The 22,407-nt window shown below is 35.5% G+C and overlaps 1 protein-coding gene and 1 long non-coding RNA gene across 4 annotated transcripts in view; one reads left to right on the top strand and one right to left on the bottom strand.

Annotated features, from left to right (window-relative positions):
- The window catches only part of SLC12A2 (solute carrier family 12 member 2), a 112,828-nt gene that overhangs the window by 17,484 nt on the left and 72,937 nt on the right, over positions 1-22,407 (bottom strand). For both annotated transcript variants that reach the window (XM_072840873.1, XM_072840874.1), the window contains exons 14-18: positions 19,813-19,968; positions 18,404-18,503; positions 12,938-13,049; positions 11,231-11,371; positions 3,478-3,584 (exon numbers count right to left, since the gene is read on the bottom strand). In XM_072840873.1, coding sequence (XP_072696974.1) covers positions 3,478-3,584; positions 11,231-11,371; positions 12,938-13,049; positions 18,404-18,503; positions 19,813-19,968 — 616 coding nt within the window. The remainder of the gene's footprint in view (positions 1-3,477; positions 3,585-11,230; positions 11,372-12,937; positions 13,050-18,403; positions 18,504-19,812; positions 19,969-22,407) is intronic.
- Positions 1-22,407, top strand: part of LOC140641286 (uncharacterized) — an 86,629-nt gene that overhangs the window by 9,650 nt on the left and 54,572 nt on the right. Inside the window, exons 2-3 of one of the 2 annotated variants that reach the window (XR_012037840.1) lie at positions 4,287-4,345; positions 5,038-5,104. This is a non-coding gene — a long non-coding RNA (uncharacterized lncRNA). The remainder of the gene's footprint in view (positions 1-4,286; positions 4,346-5,037; positions 5,105-22,407) is intronic. The other variant, XR_012037839.1, reaches the window with a different exon arrangement.

The following is a 22,407-nucleotide window of genomic DNA, read 5'->3' as shown; positions in this document are numbered from 1 at the left end:
GGGGGAAAAAAATCAAAATCACGAAAATTTTTGTGTCCTCCTCTATAAAATGATGACAATAAGAGATGACTTCTCTTTCAGCTTTAAATGTCTAGTTTTTAAAATATGCTTTTAAAGATACAGTGAGGCCCATATGATGTCAGTTTCCAATTTTATACCATTCTCTTTCCTTTTTTTCTGTAATACACTCTTAAAAACCACTTACGTGTAGATCTTTATAGTACTGATACTCTACCTATATCAGCCATTTAAAGCAATGCCTGTACTAATATGCTATCAGAAACAAACTAAAATTATAGAAAAATAACATAGTTCTCCTACCATACTGTATTTAGGCTTATACCTTTAAAGCCAAGATAAACACATGAAAACAAAGAAAACAGATCCTACTGAGAATGGGAATGGGCTAGACAGTATAAAGGGATCTCTTCTGAAAGAAGCCAGTGTATTTTTAAGTAATTCTTACATTTTACAAAAACAGTTTTAAAAGTAGTCTAAAGAATTTATATGCATTTGCAGGCATGTATTCGTATGTCCTTTCAAGTTTTTAAAACACAAATGGTAGTATCCTATAACACAAAATACATTAAAACCTTAAAGACAACTCTAAAATCACACTTCAACACCGCAAATTTTGTTGAGACCTGAATCATGCAGATTCTTCTCAAATCTACTGAGAGATTACAAATTCCTAAACTTCAGATTGTTCCCCAGGGTGGAACAGGCTTAACGTTTATCTTTCGTTATCATTTTTAATTTTATAAGCAAAGAATATTCATTATATACAAAAAGTGACATATAATCTATAGTTATATATAACAAAAAGAAAAGGCTAAAAGCCAAAGAAAATAAAATTTTGATTCCTCATGATGTACAGAAGATCACAGATCATTGTAAAAGGTCTTTTCTTGGTGTTTTTTTAAAATCATGGGGAGACAATTTTGGCCTCATTCCTATAATGAATTAACTAATATTTAAAGACATTCATTAGAAAAAGAAATTAATGGACATAATAATTTACCTCAGCCATTTTGAAAGACCTAACACTAGAGAAGAGTGGTGTAAGTATTTAAAAAATAGTTAATAAATCATAAGTGATTTAAAATCAATTCGATTAAAGAAAAACCAGGGAATATAGCTTCCTGAGTTTACTTTGGATTAAAATAGTTAAATGTTTTTGCTATCAACTACAGGAATTTCTATAAGCTATATAATTCTCTAAGCTATAAAAATTAATTTAGAGTTTCAGACCCTACAAGCTGTAACTAGGCACAGTAAATAAAGTAAACCTCAATTGCTCAAAATATTTATAATCACAACCAAAACCAAGTGTCACAAGATAAAAGGACTGCTTTAAAACTGCCATCAATCTCTATGGCCCTGCCATGCAGAGAGCAGCATTTTACCTATCTTTTAATTGCCTGCTCTACAATACTTAGAGGAATGCTTGACTCTCAGAGCAAACATTCACTTCAGCTTCTACAAGGTCAGAGTCAGAAAGACTCCTTTCTTTCAGCATTCCCATATGAGCAACAACAACTGTGTAAGAATTATTTGCAAAACGCCACTTTTTCTATTTTTTTAAGATAATTATTCCACCTCATTGGTCTTGCATCTTGAGGAAAAAAAAAGCATAGTCCATGGAGGAGGGCCCACATGACCTAATCTTTCTTTCACACTGTCCTTCCTTTCCTAATCCTCATATATACAAGAGTACACAGGACAGAATTAGAAATTGAGGATGAAATCATGCTTACAAAAAAGTAATAATCCCAAAGCTAAAGAGCAGCCACAGCACCTGAAGAACCAGCGGAGCTTTAATTTTACTAAAAGCATTTTAGAATTACTCGGGAGAACTTATTCATCATATATACTTTACTAATCAATATAAGGAGATGTTTTAAAGGGTAAAGTATGACATCTGGTTACTCCTTCAAAGTTATTTCAAGGTAGCTATGAAAATAAAACTATCCCATGGGATAGGTAAGTATTTATGGTTCCAACAGGAGTTCCAGTAAGGGAAATAACTCTAGTGAGTTAAAGGTAATCAGAACAAACTTCAGAGAAATAAGATTTGAATCTGGTCATAAGAGCTTCCTTGCCAAATATATATATATTTTTAAAAGGACAACTATTTGTATATAAAGAAGGAATACTTTATAAGAACAAATGAATAGTTCTATTTCATCAGCAGCTATAAGAAGAAAAAACAATTATTCAATCAAGAATGGTGGTGTGGAGCCTCTGGCTGGCTCAGTGGGTAGAACATGTGGCTCTTGATATTAGGGTTGTAAGTGGGATCCTGCATAGGTGGAGAGATTTCTTAATTTAGAAGGAAAAAAAAAAGTAATGGTATGATGGCCTCTTAACTATCAAGAACAGAGAGTTACCAGTGGTGAGTTGCTGGAGGGACAGGAGAAAAGAGGTGATGGGATAAAGGAGTATACTTATCATGATAAGAACTAATATACAGAATTATTGAATTACTATACTGTATACCTGAAACTAATATAACACTGCATGTTAACTATATTGGAATTAAAATAAAAAACTATGGTAATGTGAAAGGGAAACTTTATTCTTTATAAAAAACAGTATGAAAGAGATAAAGGGATCTGTTAAGCAAATCCCAGAATACCAGGAAAAGGAAGTACTTCAAAATTAAGAAGAAAATATGGCAAAAATAAGAAGTTTTATTCTCTTTATTAAATAACTGAGTTCCAAAAAGCATTTGTGGTGGATGAAACAAATACATTCACAAAAATAAATTAGAACATTAAGAGACTAAAATCAGAAAGAGAAAAAAAAAGTAACAAAAAATAAATAAAAAGAATTCACTAAACAATCCATACAAGGGCAGCTGAAGTCATGTAAACCAACACTAAGCTCTGATATTCATTTGAACTACTATACTACTAGGAAGTGAATAGCAGACTCAACAACTTACACTCAAGAGGACTAAAAAGCAAAGTATTTAAGTACATTAAAAAAAGAAAAAAGAAATGTAAATGACCTAATGCATCAATCAAACATAACTGCTAAATCAATTTCAGAGGAGAGCAAACCAAAACCTGAGGGTGAGATCAGTGAAGAACTGTGTTCCTCAACACCGGATATTATAATGACAAAACAGAAGGTGATGGGTCTGACATTGGTTAATCTACTCAGCTAGGATTACAGGACACGAGAAAGCTTCATAACTTAAAAGAGAAGCCAGAGTATATAGATGTGTGTTCATTTGCACGTGTGAATGTTTGAATGTATGAAGAGATACAGGAAGATCAATGAAGAATTTTTGCCACTAGCTAATCAATTTAAAACCCAGATAACCCCATCTGATTCTTTTCGTTCTTATGTTTCTATTAAGAAGAGATTACTAAGAAACAGTATAGTCCATTCACAAAACAGTACAGGCTTCACAAACCAGGGCAAGTTTTCATTTTCTGAGCCAAGCTACTGAATTAAAAGGATACTTACTGAAATATGTTTATGTACATATCCACATCCCTCATATCTGCTTGCAACCAATCTTTTTTAAATCCAAGGACAAGTGTGTTTGGCTTCATACGCCCAAGACCAGCAGCCTAAAATACAGGAAAAATACAACATTAAAGATATACTGTTCAGCAAAATATTTTTTAAAGGATCAAAACCTCCAAATGGACAGGCTATAAACATTTTTAGACTGTGCATCCTTATTAGCAAAGATTCTTGAGCATCTAATACATGCATGTTTTTAAATTATGTATACTACATTACATGTACTATGTAGGACTAAACATAAAAATTGAAGATAAACACTTTAAAAATTCTAAATGAACATTTTTATACTCGTATGATTTACTAACATTTTCATAATTTTAGTAAGAAGATAATAGAATATATCTAATCTTTCATAAAATCATAATGATACAGTGGTATTCTTCAGTATGTATTGTGATAGCTATTAAAACCGAGAAGCAAAAGAGCAAATGGAAGACAAGCATTATTGGTTGCAGTTCGAATTACATCAACATTAAATTTGACTTAATTCTACCAACGATGTGCAAATTTCTCCTGAAAAGTGGTTAATTTCCTTCCTCAGTTTTCCATTTTTTTGTGCAACTTCATTATGAATTGGAATTCAATATGCTTAACATATCCCCAAATCCAATGAATCTCTTCTAAGACAATAAAGCACACTCATTTTTGAACCCCATTCTCTATTTACGAAGCCCTCTCAATGCCCCAAAGACAAATTCTATAACCACCAAAGCAGTAATTACCCATTTCTTGTCTCCCTCCAGGTCCTGGTGACATTTAATATACTTCTGCTACTTGAATTTGCTTAACCTCGATGTTTCATGTAAGTATAATCATACAGTGTTCGTCCCTTGTGACTGGATTATTTTATTTAGCATCATGTCTTTCAGGTTTATAGGCATTACAGCATGTATCAGAACTACATTCCTTTCTGTGGCTGAATGGTATTCCACTGTTTGTAAATACCACATTTTGTTTATTCATTTATCTGTTGATGGGAAACCTGCACTGTTTCTACCTTTTGGCTCCTGTGAGAAACGCTAAGAACACTGGCATACAAAAATAAGAACCTCTGTGATGCCCTGCACCAATTTCTTTGTGTATATGTCGAGTAGAATTGCTGGTCATATGTGGATTCCACATTTTGCTTTCTGAGGAACCACTGAACTGTTTCCCAGAGCATATTATGTTCCCATCAGCAATGCACAGGGCTCAATTTCTACACATCCTTAGCAACTCTTTTTATTTATTTATTTATTTATTTATGTATGTATGTATGTATGTATGTATGTATGTATTTATTTATTTATTTATTTAGGGCGGGGTTGTTTTAAATTATACATATCCTAGGAGTGAAAGAGTATCTCAATGTGATTTTGATATGCATTTTCCTAATGATTAATGATATTGAGCATCTTTTCATGTGCTTATTAGCTATCTTAAGATCCTCCTTGGAGAAACGTTTACTCTCTTGCCAATTTTGAACTGGGTTGTCTGTCTTTTTCTCCGTTTTAGGAGTTCTATATATTCTGGATATTAAACTTGATCAGATGCATGATTTACAAATATTTTCTTCCATTCTGTAAGTTGTCTTTTCACTTTCTTGATGATGTCCTTCGATGCACAAAAGTTTTTAATTTTGATGATGTCCAGTTTATCTACTTTTTTCCTTTATTGTTCATGCTTTTGGTGTCATATCTAAGACTCCACTGCCATATCTAAGGTCATGAAAGTTTACCTTTATGTTTTCTTCCAAGACTTTTATGGTTTTAGCTCCTACATTGCTGATATATTTGGAGTCAATTTTTGTGCATGATGTGAGGTTACTTTTTTTTATTTTTTAAGGAAGCTCTACTCCCAATGTGTGGGCTCAAACTCATGACCCAGAGATCAAAAGCAACATGTTGTACTGACTGAGCCACGCACCCCCACAGACTAGTTTTTAAACATGACATACATAAATCATATTTTGCAGATTAAATTAATTCAAATATTTATTAATGGCTGACCATGGGCTACACACTGTCCTAAGGACTTGGGATAATTAGAAATATTCCTAAGCATATAAAGCTTAAATTCATTCTCAAAACATTCTCACTATGCACAAGTTTCTTTCAAAAAATAAGATTTTTTACCACTCAATATTGAAAACAACTCTTTGCCTTGAAGGGACAGTTAAAAAATATTCATTATTGTTTTTTTACAATTATTAGGTATCAAGATGGCCACTAATCACAAAGTTTTTTTTATTTTTTTGTAAAAGAAAAGCAAGAAACATCTTTAAGTTTTAGAGCTTTTTAAAGAGCTATAAGCCACAAGAATACCAGTAACTTCATGATGGTACATCACAAACTTCTGTCACCATCTTATAATTAAAAAGTTTTATAAATTGTATAAAATTAACAATAACATCCTGCTGCACTTCGTGCTGTTTTAACTTCATTATTTCAATAACTTTGCCTTGAATGACTGAGCAAAGAAATTTCAAATGTACCACTCATCCCTAAATCCTTTGTAAATTCTAATCAAAGTGGCTATTCAGTCAGAAGTAATGTTTTCAGTTTCCATAAAACATCATGTGTTTTAAAGAATAATTTATTACTGAAAATATATCTTCTCTGGAACAGATTTCTCTAATGGTTCATAAGAAAAATCAGTTTTTCATGAAATTCCATGATTGAAACCAATTAGGCAAAATGCAATCCTTTGAAGCTTATCTCTAGTTTCTTTCTTTTCATTTGGGGGGGGGGGGGTGTGTTCCAAATTACTTTATTTGAAGGAATAGTACAAATGAAAGAAGTAGATGTTTTGGTACAACTTATAGAAAAGGTAAAGGTAACCCCAACATGCATGCACTGCCTCAGTGATCAGGGAAGTCACCCTTATGGCTATGGGAAGACAGCCTTAAGACTTAGCTCTCACTATCACCGTTTCCCAAGGTATGCTTGTCAAAGAGATCTCTGCCATGCCAGATTCGGGAGCCCCCATCTTGCGCAGGTTGGTTACAGTGGTCACCCAATTCTTTGATGGATTTCACCTGCTCGTTCAGGTAATGAGTCTCAATGAAGTCACACAAGTGGGGGTCATTTTTATTAGTGGCCAGTTTGTGCAGTTCCAGTAGTGACTGATTCACGCTCTTTTCCAAGTGTAATGCACACTCCATTGCATTCAGCCTGTTCTCCCAATCGTCACGGTCTGGTGACTTCCTTTCCTGAAGGAAGATTCTACCACCTCCCACCTGCAGCTTCATCAGTTTCTCAGCATGTTCCCTCTCTTCAGGGGATTAGTGAAGAAAATATTTGGCAAAGTTCTTCAAAGCATCATCGTGACAAAGTAGTAAGACATGGGCAAGTAGACATAGGACACGCAGAGCTCCAGGTTGATCTGGCGGTTGATGGCGGCCTCTGAGTCCTCCTGGTGGTAGTTTCTGGTGCACCTGTGAGGGGGACGCGGTCGTCATGGCTGCAGCTGAGGAGAGGCAGTGGCAGCGGCCTTGAAGTGGTCCGAGAGCGTTGCAGAGACAGCAGAGGGCTGGCTCTGAGCGGCGGGCACGGGTAGGGGCAAGGAGCGCTGGGTTCCGTCCAAGCACTGTTGCAGCAGGAAACCTTGGCGACTCTCAGCGGAGACTGTCATCTCTAGTTTCAAATATTATTGTGTTATTTGTTTCTCTGAAACGTTAGCAATATTTTCTGTGCATCTTTCACCAGAATTTGCTGATGAGTAATGTGTTTTGTTATATTTTTTCTGAGCATTAACATAAGTGTTTTTACTGCAACAGAAAGAACCACTTACTTCCACAATGGTACAAAGCTTTCATTTTTGCCTTTCAGTGTTAAGTAAAAACATTTCCAAATATTATGGTTATCTATTTAAGTGCAGTTATGGGCTGCTGTGTGATATATTATTTTCAAAATCAATGAAAAATGGCCACCTGGGTGGATCAGTCATTGAGTGTCTGCCTTCAGCTCAGGGTGTGATCCTGGGGTCCTGGGATGGAATCTTGCATCAAGCTCCCCCGCAGGGAACTTTACTTCTCCATCTGCCCCTGTCTCTGCCTCTCTCTGTCTCTTGTAAATAAATAAAATCTTAAAAAAAAAAAAAAAGTATCTATGAAAAAAAAAAAAAAAAACTTCTAGTATTTTGGCTCCATGTCCTGGATGGTTACAATGTTCAGCTAATAGTTATGGCTAAAATTAGTCATTATCTCATGATTCAGTATCTATTTAGGACTTGGCTATCTGATCTGGATATAATTTATATTTCAAATATTCTTATTGTCAATGTTAAATTATTTTGATCTACTTATTTTTGAATAGTTTAAAGGAAATTACTGTTTACCTCAAAATGTAGCTGATGAGGGGGAAAACTGCCAGAAACTCTCAGCATATATTACAGAGTATAACTTGAGGCTATTTTGTTCCAGAAAAAGGTAGAGTCATATTTATAATGAGACTCTGAGTGAGATCCACTTGATTTATAGGCCATCATAATGTAATTTATAATCTGATAATCTGAAATTTTAGTAAGAACAGTGAGTTTTTGCTCTTTGAGATGAAGGTTTAAAATTGGGCAATTAAGTGGCTCTTGCCATTAATAAAAAAAAAAGTAGGGATCCCTGGGTGGCGCAGCGGTTTGGCGCCTGCCTTTGGCCCAGGGCGCGATCCTGGAGACCCAGGATCGAATCCCACGTCAGGCTCCCGGTGCATGGAGCCTGCTTCTCCCTCTGCCTGTGTCTCTGCCTCATTCTCTCTCTCTCTCTCTGTGACTATCACAAATAAATAAAAATTAAAAAAAAAAAAAAAGTAAAGAAAAGAAAAAACCAAATATATAAACAAGTCAGCATTGCTAATATGTCACTGCCAAAGGGCTCCTTAAGCAAGCTACTGGTAATACTGCCTCTTTTTAAAATAGTGAATCTCAAATTTTATCGTGGAAGTTGGATATTTAAATGCTAATTTAATGATAAATGCTTATCATTGGTAATTAGATAAAAGAGGGAGAGAGAAAGTCAGAGAATAAGGTACGGTAAAACCTAAGAGAACCATCTAAAAACAGCATCTCTTGAACTATAAGTCACTAGAGAAATCAACATACAAAAAACTATTTTGACAAAGATTATAAACCTCTAATAGACATACAGGCATTTGCCACTTTATGTAACAAGTTTCCAGAAGGTACAAAGGAAAGAGAAATACTTCCAGTGGCAATTTACACTAAGATGTCAGTGATTGATTCTATTTGTAAGTTTATTTTACACAGACAGCTGTCTGCAATATAGCAATTGCAATCTAGCAATCTAGTAATCTATGCCCCACACTGCTGAAATTGTCAGGACCCACTGGAGTGAGCATATTAGGTAGAGGAGGAGGGTGGTGAGGATAATGGACCCTAATTCTCAACAATATCGTTTTTATAACAGAAATCCTTAATGGCAGAGGTCCTCAAAATATAGCTGCTAGATCACACCAGGAGCAGCAGCACCTTTAAAGTTTCAGAACTGCAAATCCCTCAAACTGACTCCAGACCTACTCAATCATTCCAAAGGTGGAACCCAGTGTGGTCTGTTTTAACAAGTTCACCAGATGATTCTGATGCATGCTGAAGTTTAGGAACCGCTGCTCTAAGGAAGTATTTTCCTTCATTTCCTATATAATATTCATTAAATACATAGTAAAGAAATATTATAGAAATGCTCCTATAAATTGTACTAAAGCAAATATTATTTACCCATTAGAAATAACATTATGACCAGAAGTAGAATTTTACTTGAAATAATAAGAATTTTGCATAGAAAAGTGAATAATCATGTAACCACTATCTAAAGAAAATAGACATTTCAAAAACCCTATGTTTCCTTCTCATGTTCTCTTTGTATTTGTACATATTCCATTATTTAGGCATACATATATATACAATTTATATATATTTAAAATTTTATGGCATCTCCATATTGTCCTTATCATTTTAGCTTGCTACTTTTCCTTAATACTTTGTTTTTGAGGTTTATCCTTGTTGCTATGTAGAATTTCCTTTTATCACACAGAATTCTACTGCATGATTATACTATGATCTTTAAAACTTTAATGGATGGTTATTAAAGTTACTTCCCGTTCTTTGTCACTACTACAAGTAATGCTGCTCTGCAGTTTCATATAACTTTCTCTACACGTGTAAAAGTTTCTTTAAGGTACATACATAAGAATGGGATGTCCTAGAACACCCACACTTTCAAATTTGCAGGACACTGCCAGGTTGCTGGACCAAAGTGGTTGTCCCATTTAGGTTATTACAGCAGTGCAAAGATTTCCAAGCACTCTTACTGTTCTTTATACTTGAAAGTGGCAGACCAAACTCTGGTCAGTCTAATGAGTATGAAATAAATGTGTATTGTGGTTTTGATTTTTACTTTTGCCCTTTATGCTTCCTCTTCTTTTCCTATATTTTTGCTCCTTTCTTTCCTCTTACTGATTTCTTTACATACTCTGAGCTGTATTCTTTCGCTAGTAACATGTTGTCTCTTTCTGGTCTACGGTGTCTTTTGTTTTCGTGTTTTTTTCAGAAGCACAACATTCTAAATTTTAACTAAAGAATAATCTCTTCTTCTTAGTTCAACTTTCTTGGGTCTCATTTTAAAAAATCCTTCCCTGGCCAAAGTCATAAAATTATTCTGTATTTTCTTTTTTATACTTTAAAATTTTGCCTTTCATGTTTGAGTCCTGAATCCATCTGGAAGTAGTTTTTGTGTAGTCTTTGTAAGGATCTATTATATATTTTTTTCACACAGATAATTAATTGGCCCATACCATCCTCTTAATGCTACCTCTATCATATATTAAATTTCCTATATGAGTGGCTCTATTTCTCCTCTCTGTTTTATTCCATTAACCTAATTACCACTACTTCAATACCACTATGTCTTAATTATAGTAGTTTATGATAAGGGCTTCTATCTGCCCAAAAAAGCCTACTTCCACCCCTTACTATTTCTGAGGATCACCTAAGATATTCCTACCCTTGTGCTTGTCGAGTTTGAAAAACGTGAAACATGAAAACAGAATGGGCACAGATGATAGCACTCTGAGCCTCCCACTTCTGCTTCAACAAAACAGGTCCACAATTAGCACAGTGACTGGGATTCTAGTTAAGCTTTCTTTTGAAGAAAGGAGTTCCTATAAAAATAAGATGTCAAACACTATCTCAACCCATTTATTTCTTCCCACAGCCTTTAGGGCTGATTGAGAAAATTTTGGAGAAGTTGAGTAACTTGCTCAGCAAAACTTCATAATGAGGAAGTGGCAGGGCTAGCATTTAAGTTCAAGATTAATTCCAAATCCCATGTGACTATTGTGTCATACACAAAACTGAAAGTGAAGTCTTAGTAAATAAATAGAAATACAGAAAGGAACTAGAATTTTTCAAGAATCAAATAAGGCCTGCCATTACTTACCACTTACAAAAAACCTCAGTGAGGTATAACAGAAAATGAAGGGGAAATATCTTAGTGAAATAGGTTAATTTCCAGATAGGTTCTCACCTGTTAGCCAACAGCACATCATTTTCTCTTTAGTTGCTTAAGCTCTCAAATTACATGTTAGTGGTAATAAATATATCTTAAAAGATATGTCATTTCTATTAATATGAAGAATGACACCTAGAATGGCTTACACAAAACTCAAATTTTGTTACATGAAAGGTCTAACATATTTACCTGCATCAAATACTGTGCACCTTCTCTCAAATCATCTGCATGTACTGGAGCATAAAAAGCCTTCATCTTGTTTTTGATAAGCCACCGTTGATATTTGGCTTGATCAATAGACATCTCTTTCATGGCTTGTCTTCGAGGGCCCTTTTGGATAAAAATATGAATAATGCCTTTGACTAAAAGATAATGTACTCCCCATTTATGGAAATCACCCTGTTGTACGAGCTTCAACAAGGTGCTTCAACCTTGGGGACGAGAGAGAAGTATGACATTTCATTTTCAGGTCAATGAGTTCTTTCCAGTGTTAAAGATTACGACAAGATACGGTTGATGGAACCGTTAAGGCCCAGGGGGCAGCAGTAAAAAGAGCAAGAAATACACAATGAAGTATCCATAGGAAATTTTCAATATACCAAGTAAATGATATCAATTAGAAATTACTGAAAATGGAGATCACGTGGAGAAAGAGCGAGCCTTCTGTTTTTCTACAAAAGGTTCCCAGCTTATTTTTCATTTGTCCCCAATGTCTGAGTTATTAATTCTCAGGAGCCTGAAAATACCACTTTAAATGCAAGTTTGCTGTAAAATATAAATGCATTTTTTTCTTCATACTTCTGCTAAATGGTAAAGAACAGAATTAAGGAAATGAGATTTTTTCAACTTGCAATTCTATTTTGATCCTTGCAAGCAACACATGATATGTGTTATATGCAAATGTATAAAGCAAAAACCTAAAAGTAGGTTTAAAACTACACTTTAATTGTTCATGAAAAAGTAAAGGAAAACTACAATTTGTTTTTCCTGGTAGGAAAATTGTCTCACTTGTAATTTCTTGTGGTCAAAACTCCAACTTGAACTGATCAACTTGGAGACAAACTGAAAAACTCCACGGGTCCTAATGGGTGGCCTGAGGCCAGTGTCTCCATCTTCTCCACCAGACATGGCTTTGCCTTTGCTACTTCCAAGCAGAAGAGCAACTCTAGCAGGAGCTGAGACATAGGGCATCCAACACACACTTCTAACAAGATGAACAAAACAGTTTGGGACAAAAACTGATCTGACAAATACTCCCAATTTCTCAGGTAGAACAGGTGACCCATCATCTAGCAATTCTTTTCAATAGCCAGGATGGCTAAAAACAGAAAACTGCTTTTGTTTGAAAAATTTACCACTATTTTTTATAATGTTAGTACTCATGGTTAAAACATAAGTGAACAGGTAATTAGCAGTGTTTGAACTTGGAACTTCAGTATTCACTCTGCTCTTCTCATATATAGGGTACTAGATATTTACCATGATTTATCTACCTCCTCCAAACTCTTTTTTCTTCTTGTAGTAAAAGTTTCCAGTGTGCTCAGAACATTATGAAAAATATTAGTAAGAAAATACACATACTGTATTTCATTTAGACTCTTTAGTTATCAAGAAGCTTTTCTTGGACAAACCACTTTATAAGAGAAAAATAGTTTGGTAAAATCTCATATAAATAAGAAAAACAAAATTCTAAATTATAAAATCTTTTCTAAAATGAGGTTTTGAGACAGTTTAGAGGCAAAAATAGTTTGAAGAAAATAACTAACTTCAAAAAAACCCCCAAACTCAACAGATTTATCTTGTCAAATTGTTTTAGACCAGAAAAGCACAAATTACAAATTATATACACAGAGCAAAAAAAATGTTTTAATATAAAAAACAATACAAAACACTTACCATATGTACATGACTACAGATCATCAAACCAACATTTTTTGTGAAATCATGAACAAGATGAAGTAAAGCTGGGCGTGAGTTTGGAGCACCTGTCATAACAAGACACTGTGGCCTAATTTAAGATTAAAAAATAAAACAAAATTAGAGAAATTTAGATTTTTGAAACATGGACATGTTTTTAAGTTGCTTCTCTTCAGAATATATTACTATACTAGAATCTCCTTTATGCAACTGTCCTCAACACAAAGGTCACGGCATTCTCAAAAGAAAAGGAATTTTAACCAGGGTTTCTCTGTACATGAGAAATTCGGAAACAAAAACTTGAGGCAGGTATCATGCCAATTGTCCTTCTAAAATTATAAGTAATATGATATATCAAGATTCTGGTAGGTATTACAGGAAGAAATGACCATGCTAGATAAAATATATGTAACAACTTTTCATCTTCTAAAAGTAATAAAAATCCCAGGTCTTGCACGGAGCTCACAAAACTTCCTAAGAGCATGGTCTTCCCTTCATGTACAAAACAGATCACCTTCCTTGTTAGCTTGATTGCATCAGAGTGATTGTTACTTCATAATATCAGCCCTCTCTAATCTAGCCTAATTTTAATGACAATTGTCATATCAGTAAATCACCTACTGTTGATTTGAAGGTTTCTATTTGAAGTAAAAGTTTTAATTCTAATTATAGTGAAAATCAAAATTAAATTCAATGGCCCCTGTAGACACAAGACAGTGGCATGACTTCCACATATTCTTAACTCTTGGTTTTAGCTGACTAGAAATGGAAATCAATGTTGTTTTATGAAAAAATACTCGAGTATCCATTTTATAAGTTTAAATATTAGAAAAAATTCTTTAAAACAACATAATTATAACAAACTTTAACAAAAAGTAAATAAACGAAAATTTCTGACTTAAACACTTAAGTGTTTAAACTACCTAACTACCCTACTTAAACGTTAGGGTAGTTCCTAACCTCACAAAATAAGCATGAAAACTTGAATAAAGACTATAAAGAACAGAACAAAATAAAAACTAACCTATTCAGAATTTTGGAAAGCTATCTGAAAAACCAATCCTGTCTCGAAGAATGGCTTTGGGGGAATCAAACATGATACCATCCTCTGTGACCCAGACTGCCTGGTCTCCCCAGTCTGAGCTGTAGCAGGTTAATTAGCTTCCCACCTAGAAGTTACCAAAGTCCTAGTCTTTTTAGTAGCTTACAGTTGATCCTTTGAGTGACTTACAGTCCACTTCCTCTAAAAAGGAAGCCAGCTACCCTTTACACTTTGTTTCCCTTTCCTGTAAGCTATTCCCTTTCCTGCGGCGATGGCTTTCTAACACAAAAACAACTCCTAGGGCAGCCCGGGTGGCTCAGCAGTTTAGCTCTGCCTTCAGCCCAAGGCCTGATCCTGGAGACCCGAGATCGAGTCCCACATCGGGATCCCTGCATGGAGCCTGCTTCTCCCTCTGCCTGTGTCTCTCTCTTTCTCTCTCTTTTTCATGAACAAATAAATAAAATCTTAAAAAAACAAAAAAAAGCAACTCCTAAGAAATGGCAAACTGACAAGATACAAGGAACGTGGGACCTGAATGACCAAGTGCAGCAATCTGCCACAAACCATCCGTCTCTTGACTATCTTGACTATCATGTAACAGTGATGTCTGTCTTGTATAGCCACTGTATATTTCAGCTTTTTTAATGGTAGTTTAACCAATGCTCTAACATAACCCAGCACTATAGTTAAATAACTAGTTGTATCATGTCAAAAAAGTATAATATAAAATATATTAGAGATGACAATGAGTGTAACAATGACAGAGTGTAAACATCTGCCTTCATTTAAACTCCTTCCTCAAAAAACTCCATTGTTTAATAGGATTTTTAAGGCATAAAACAGACAAAAATATGAACAGGAGAAAACACAGTAGGTATGGAAATACTGAAAGCTAAAAAGCAGATAGAAGAACAAGAAAGGATATGACAAATCAGGAAGAGGCCAAATCCTAAAGCCTGTAAAAAAAGTTGTGAAGCTACCTGAGTTTGGACCTAAAAAAAAATCACCAAGATGCATACATTAGACATCATAGGAGCCTCTGGAAGTGGCAGGGACAATGTACTAAAGAAGTCAAAGTAAGAAACACTGGTTTAAACTCTGCCAAATCATTTCCATAACTATGGTGAACAACTATCTCTGTCCTTCCCCAATTCTGCTAAAGAGGGCTTATTTGCTAAAGAGAGCCTCAAAACCACAATGAGATGTATCACATTATAATATTCAGAATGGCTAGTACCACAAAGACAAAAAAAAATGCCAGTGAGGATGTGGAGAAAAGGGAACCCTCATGCACCAGTGTCTGGGATGTAAAGTGGTGCAGCCACTAACGAGAGAAGTACCATAGGATCCCAGTAATTCCACTGTTGGGTATTTACTTGAAGAAAATGAAAACGCTAACTGGGAAAGATATGTGCACCCATATGTTTATTGCAGTGTTGTTTAGAAGAGCCAAGATATACTCAAGTGTCCAGTGATAGATAAATGAATGAAGAATATGTGGTACATTTAGCCACACACACACACACAAAAAAGAAATCTTGCCATTTACAACATGAATGAACCTAGAGAGCATTATACTAAGGAAAACATGCCAAACAAAGACAAATACCATATGATTTCACTTACATGGGGAGTCTAAAAAACAAAAGAGAAAACGAACACCAACAAAGGGAGAATAAAACTCACAGATATCGAGAACAGACTAGTACAACAACAAAGACAGAAACAGACTCATAAATACAAACTGATGGTCACCAAAGGGAAGGGTATTGGGGAGATGTGCAAAATGAGCAAAAAGGATTAAGAGGTACAAACTTCCAGTAATAAATCTTTGGGATAAAAAGTACAGTACTGGGTAGAGATACTACTGTAATACACTTATCTTGGTGAGCATTTTGTCATGTAAATAATTGTTAAATCACTATGTAGTATACCTTAAACTAATTTAGATTTTTAAAAATGTTTTAATTTATTAAATATTTAAAGTAAGCTCTACAGCCAACACGGGGCTTCAACTCATGACCCTGAGATGATGCTCTACCCACTGAGCCAGGCATGTGACTATAAAACTAATTTAGTATTATATGTCAATTATACTTCAATTAAAAACATTTTTTTTAATTAAAAAAAAAAAAAAAGCCTTTGGTTTGTGAGACACCAGCAACACCTAAGGATAGAAGTAGCTACTTTAATCAGGGGAAGAATGAAGAAAACATTTACACACTGAATCCTGAGACAGCCTGACCTTGTTTCCCACGTGCCTCCTAGAACTCTGAGAGCCAGGACTTTTATCAACAAGCAGAATATTAACATATTCTTTTCTGGGCAATCTAATTACATCAAAAAAAAGAAGTCTTCAAGATGACTTTAATTTCTCAAAGAACCAGTAAAACCACATGAATCTACATTAAGGGCTTCACTGACAAGCCCCACCTCCCAATGCAGTTTCCCTGTCCACGGACCGTGATTACTTCAGACAAGGCTAAATTTAAGAATCCAAATGAAAGAAACAGGAAACGGATGCTTGAAAGAAAAAGAAACTATGAAGTGAATAAAACAACATCTTTTGCTAAGTTTGGTGAAGAGTGAGATGGTGATATACATGAAGTTAATTTAAAAAAAAGAAAAAAAGAAAAAAATTGGCTCCAGAGAAAACAAGAAAGCTGTACAGGAAAGAAAAAGCAATCATAATTTACTACACAGCTCAGCTCTGAATCATTTTAAAAAGTCCTAAAAATACAAATACCAAATGCAACCTAATCAAAATAATGACATAAAAGTATACTGTGAGGATGGAATAAAGGGAAGGGTGCATGTGTATGTCACATGGGGATGAAGGACATCAACAGACAAGGCCTAAAATGAAAAATCGAAAATATAGCAAAATCAACTATGATGTTTGGGAATATTAAGTAACTAAATGAATCAGCTAAGAGTTGAAAATGGTTGCCTGTGGTATCACAAACAGGGACAGAAGGTGGGCAACTAGAGGTTTGACAAACCCAAGTTTTTCCTCTCTCAACTATGTTTATGTGTAATTCTCACAGAATTAAAAAGCCATTTTGGAATAAAATATATCTTTTTAAAGTTCCCATTACTATAACAAAGCAAAGCAAAAGGCTTTTATTGATGGCAAATTAACTCTGACTCTTGGTCATACTCTCAGTTCTGGGACACAACTTTTTACACAAAGGACTGATTTCTAGTTTCTGCCATACTTGGCATCAACTATTCAAAATGTGCTGAAATTAAAGCTTTTCACCCAAAACTCTCATTCCTTTTTGTTTTCCCAATTTCTTTCTACCCCAAAGCTGAAGATCTGTGGTCTTTGGGAATTTTTCATTCTAGAAAAAAAGGGAGCTGAGGGGGAGGTGCGGGATCCAAAAAAGTAACAGAAGAATACATAACGAATTTCTTACTGGGAGAAAATTGGTATAGCAACTCTTCTCTGTCACTTATTCACTCCTTAGGATTTTTTAAAACAACATCTCTCCTTTTGGTTTACTGACAGACATGGGATATATTTCTTTATTATGCAGAAGCCAATGAGAGGTGATTACTTATGACTACAGAAAGTCACCTGCTTAGAGCCATGCTTAACTGAACAGTATGAGGAAGACTGCTTAATGATCAATTTAAAAAAAAATGACAAGCCTACATTAAGCTAAGTATAAATAATAATCTAAAATTTCTAAGAACATATATAGGAAAATAATAACATTTCTTCATGATTGTATCATTCCTCCATGATACAAGGATATATCAATAGTGCCTTAATAACTGAATTTCATCAACTATGTTGATGTTAAATGTTAATTTAAGGAATATATTAAGGAATAGTTTTTAAATGGATTAATAAACTAATATAAAATATAAAGCCATTTACTGAGGAAAAAAGTATAAGTACTCTTTTAAGACACCGACTCTTTACCACTAAAACTGGTTTCTAGTCAGTCACTAGTGGGGAAAAAAAGCAACTCACATGAAAATATTTAGTGCCTTTTAAAATTATAAAATAAGGTATGTCAAAACTCCTTAAGCAGTTAACTCTTAGTAGTTATATAGTACTAAGAGAATTTTGATGGCCACAAGGGGAAGAAACTATTCATTTTATGAGAGCTGACATTTAAAAGCCTTCAAATGAGAGACTAACACTTTCACTTTCATAACATTTTTCTAAGTTAGATCATTCACCTCTTTGTCAATTTCTGATAACTAACAAATCTCATCCCTGTTTTTGAATAAATGGCCCAAAGTCCAACCAAAACAAACAAACAAAAGCAATATTCTATGCTTTCAGGAAACTTCTCATGAAATAACACCATATGAAAATGTTACTGAATGGTAAGTAAAGAACTGACGGCCACCTAGGAAAAATGTTCCTATATTACCTTACTGCTTACCTAAAGTTTTTCACATGGTCTTCCACTCCTGAAAGACGAATCGAATGCTGCAGTGCATTTAGATAAGTCAAAGCTTGTGTAGAGGATCCCCAGTTAACATCTGTGAGAAGAGAGTATTTATGCAGCAAGACATCAAAAATTTTGCTGTACTTTTGATTTGTTGATTAGCCAATAATCAATTTGATGTACAGAGAAGTAAACAGTGCTTTCATATTTTAAAAAATCAATTCTAAAATAAACCAATGTACTCAGAACTTTCAATAGTTCAAGTCCATAGCACGACGCTATGATAATGCTAATTTGAAATGTAATTGCTTTTAAAATAAAATTTTGAAAAAACTAAGGTGATAGGGCTGCAGACCTGACATGCATGCAACTTAAAAGTATTTCACAAATAATTTTAAAATTATTGTTTATATAGCCAGTGGCCTAATGGAAAAGAGGCAAATTCCTGACTGAAAGATTTCAAAAATCTGAAAGAAAACTCTGAAAGTACCATTTATAGCACTTAACTGTTTAAGTTATCTGGACAGGCAAATTTCAATCTGTATTGAATAAACAGCCTGGACATCAAATATGATTTTTAGACATTTGTTATTTTAGAGAAATAATTGTTTCTAAGATGGTTAAAACATTACCCTCTTTGTCCATTTAATTTCTAAGGCCAGCACTCTTATCCAAAACCTCATTATGTCATATCTGGATTACAAAATGCTTCCTCAGTTTCAGATGACTACACTGCAACCACTCTAGTAATTTCTTTCTGAACTATTCTCTTGGGGCCCAACTTGTCAAATCTTTCTCACTGGTTCTTCCCTCAGAGTTAGAGGTCACAATACTACAATGGACCCAATCCCAAAATAACCCAGTATCATGGTCTTATGTGGAGATACTCCCAACAGTTACTAGTGTGACACCTTCTGGGTAGTCTATTTTCCAGTTAAAATACCTTTGTCAAATCTTTCCTGCTATATAGTGAGCTAGTAAGATGTTGTCTTTCTAATATACTGTAAATTCCATAGTACTTACTATACAGCAGGTTCTAATACTACAGTAGTAATACATAGGCTTGTTTATAAGGCTAACTGCTACTACAGAAGCTATTCAACTAAGTCTAATCCTTTCAAAGAAAAATTTAAAATATATTGTGGGCCAGCAACATGTTAATAATACAAATTTGTCATTTTTCTCTAAGTAGGATTACTTTAATTTATGGATAAGTAGGAATTCCAGAGAATAAAGCCCTGTGATAATTATTTCACTAAAACTACATGCATTTGGAAATGAAGTATTTTAGGTTTTACAAAGCATCTTTCAAGTACACAAAAAATGATGCTTAGATATGAAAAGTAACAAGGAACTTCTAGATGTTTTCTAGCTTGAAATTATAAATGTAAAAAACTACTGACCTGGTTTTTTGTAGGTAACATAAATATACAGCCCAAGGACTATCACATATGTTAGCAATGCAGCCCACCAGTTAATAACGAACATCACTATGCAACAAAGAATTGCTCCAAGAAGTGATATCCACATGTTGTAGTATTTGAATGCAGGACGCCACCCTAACAATCACAAATAAAAGAGATACATCAAGTCACTCATATAGCTTGTCTGCTTTAGAGAATAGTACATATGTATGCACAAGATAACTTTCTTTATGGTTGCCTTAAACATTAAGTATAAGGCTAATGTATAATAGTAAAGTCACAGAGCATTACTGAGCATAATTTAGTTTCACCATTTTTGAAGGCCATGAAGAGAGCCCATCTATTTACTTCTATTTTATTCTTTGTTCCTAGTTTCTGTATTCAATAAACTCTTCAGTGCAGCGTTGGTGGTATAGTGGTGAGCATAGCTGCCTTTCAATAAACTCTTCATCAAAAAAAGCTTAAGTCAACCTATCTTTATGAATGGCGAAAACTACAAAAGATTGAAAGAAGGTTTCAAATCCAGTCCTTCATAGTGTAGTTTTATGTTCTGGATCTTAGCATGAGACATATCTATATTCTAATGAATATACAAAAAATTTCAAACAAAATGTTCTTGAAAATTGTTAAAAGTTCAACTACTTACTAGAAAAATTTACAGTTGAGTATACAAACTTTATTAAGCTCACTCAAAACAATGCTGAAGACCATGTTTTAAAATGTTAATTCCATAGCCAAAAAACATTTTTATTTATTTTGTTAAAAGATTTTTATTTATTTATTCATAAGAGACCCAGAGAGAGAGGGAGACACATAGGCAGAGGGAGAAGCAGGCTCCCCATATGGAATCTGATGTGGGACTCGATCCCAGGACCCCAGGATCACAACCTGAGCCAAAGGCAGATGCTCAACCACTAAGCCACCCAGGTGCCTCCCTCCCAAAAAATATTTTTAAATTATAATTTAATATATTTTATATTTCTAAATTTAATTTCACACAAAGTTATGAGAAAGAATCCAGAGAAATTCTGGGGACCTTCTACCTAATTTCCCTCAATGATAACATCTTGCAAAATGATACTACAATATCAAAAACAGGATACTGATATTAATACAGCCAAGATAAAGAAGAGTCCAATACAATCATCTCTTGTGCTGCCCTTTTATAGCCACATATATACTTCTAAAATTTATTCTTAAAGTTCTGAGACACTTTTAGGTCCTTAGAAGGAAAAGTACTTTTTGTTCCTTCAATTCTTTCCCTGATGTCCAACTGCTATTTTGGCTGGTTTATAATAAAAAGCCCTCAATAAAGGAACATGGGGTACTTTTTCAGTTGTTAGAGACCCTTTATAATAGAACTCTACAGAACTTACTGTATTGAAAATTTTCTTCTGGGCAGGTTAGCTATACCACAATAATGTTCTCAGAACTTAAACAGAAAGCAGCTAAATAAACAATAAAAACAGGGAAAGAAGAGCACAATAATTCTTCCACAGTGTTAGTCAGAATTTGAGATCAATGCTATCTTAAATGCTCAAAGACAAGAAATAGTACATTACTGGGAAACTTCCTGATAAAGAGATCTTTGAAGACTCACTTTAATTTGACTCAACTGAAAAGGCTGACTGAGTATTAATGGGCTAACCACTCATAATACCATCTTTTAAAATGTGTTAGAGGGAGGGAGGGGCAGGATGGCGGAAGAGTAGGGTCCCCAAATCACCTGGCCCCACCAAATTACCTAGATAACCTTCAAATCATCCTGAAAATCTACGAATTCGGCTTGAGATTTAAAGAGAGAACAGCTGGAATGCTACAGTGAGAAGAGTTCGCGCTTCTATCAAGGTAGGAAGACGGGGGAAAAAAGAAATAAAGAAATAAAAGGCATCCAAGGGGGAGGGGCCCCGCGAGGAGCCGGGCTGAGGGTCCCCAAGACAGGAGAGCCCCATCCCAGAGAGGCACGAGCTTCACCAATCTTCCCGGGCGGAAAGGCACTGGCAGGGAGTTAGGGCAGGACCCCAGGAGGGCGGGAGTGCCCTCAGGCTCCCTGGGACACTAACAGAGCAACTGCGCCCTGGGGAGAGTACGCCGAGCTCCCTAAGGGCTGCAGCACGCCCTGTTGGACCCGGGAGCAGCTCGGAGGGGCTCGGGCGGCGGCTCCGCGGATGGGGGCTGCCCGGCTGGGAGCGTGAATCCAACAGCGCGACCGGGAGCACAGGGCGCCGGGACACAGCCCAGGATCCGGCCTCCCCCTGGGACAGGCAGAGGCCGGGAGGGCCCAGGACAGCAAGAACGCTCCTGTCCCGACCCGGAGCCTCCAGGCCCTGCAGAGGGAGAGCTCTGGAGTTACTGCGGGAGCTGAATCCAGGGCTCCGGAGCTGGTCGCCGCCACTGGGGTTGTTCCTCCTGGGGCCTCACGGGGTAAACAAACCCCACTGAGCCCTGCACCAGGCAGGGGGCAGAGCAGCTCCCCCAAGTGCTAACACCTGAAAATCAGCACAGCAGGCCCCTCCCCCAGAAGACCAGCTAGACGGACAAGTTCCAGGGGAAGTCAAGGGACTTAAAGTATAC

The sequence above is a fragment of the Canis lupus genome, chromosome 10 (assembly GCF_048164855.1).
Source record: "Canis lupus baileyi chromosome 10, mCanLup2.hap1, whole genome shotgun sequence".
In the NCBI taxonomy this organism is placed as follows: Eukaryota; Metazoa; Chordata; class Mammalia; order Carnivora; family Canidae; genus Canis; species Canis lupus.
This window is presented reverse-complemented; position numbering and strand designations above follow the sequence as displayed.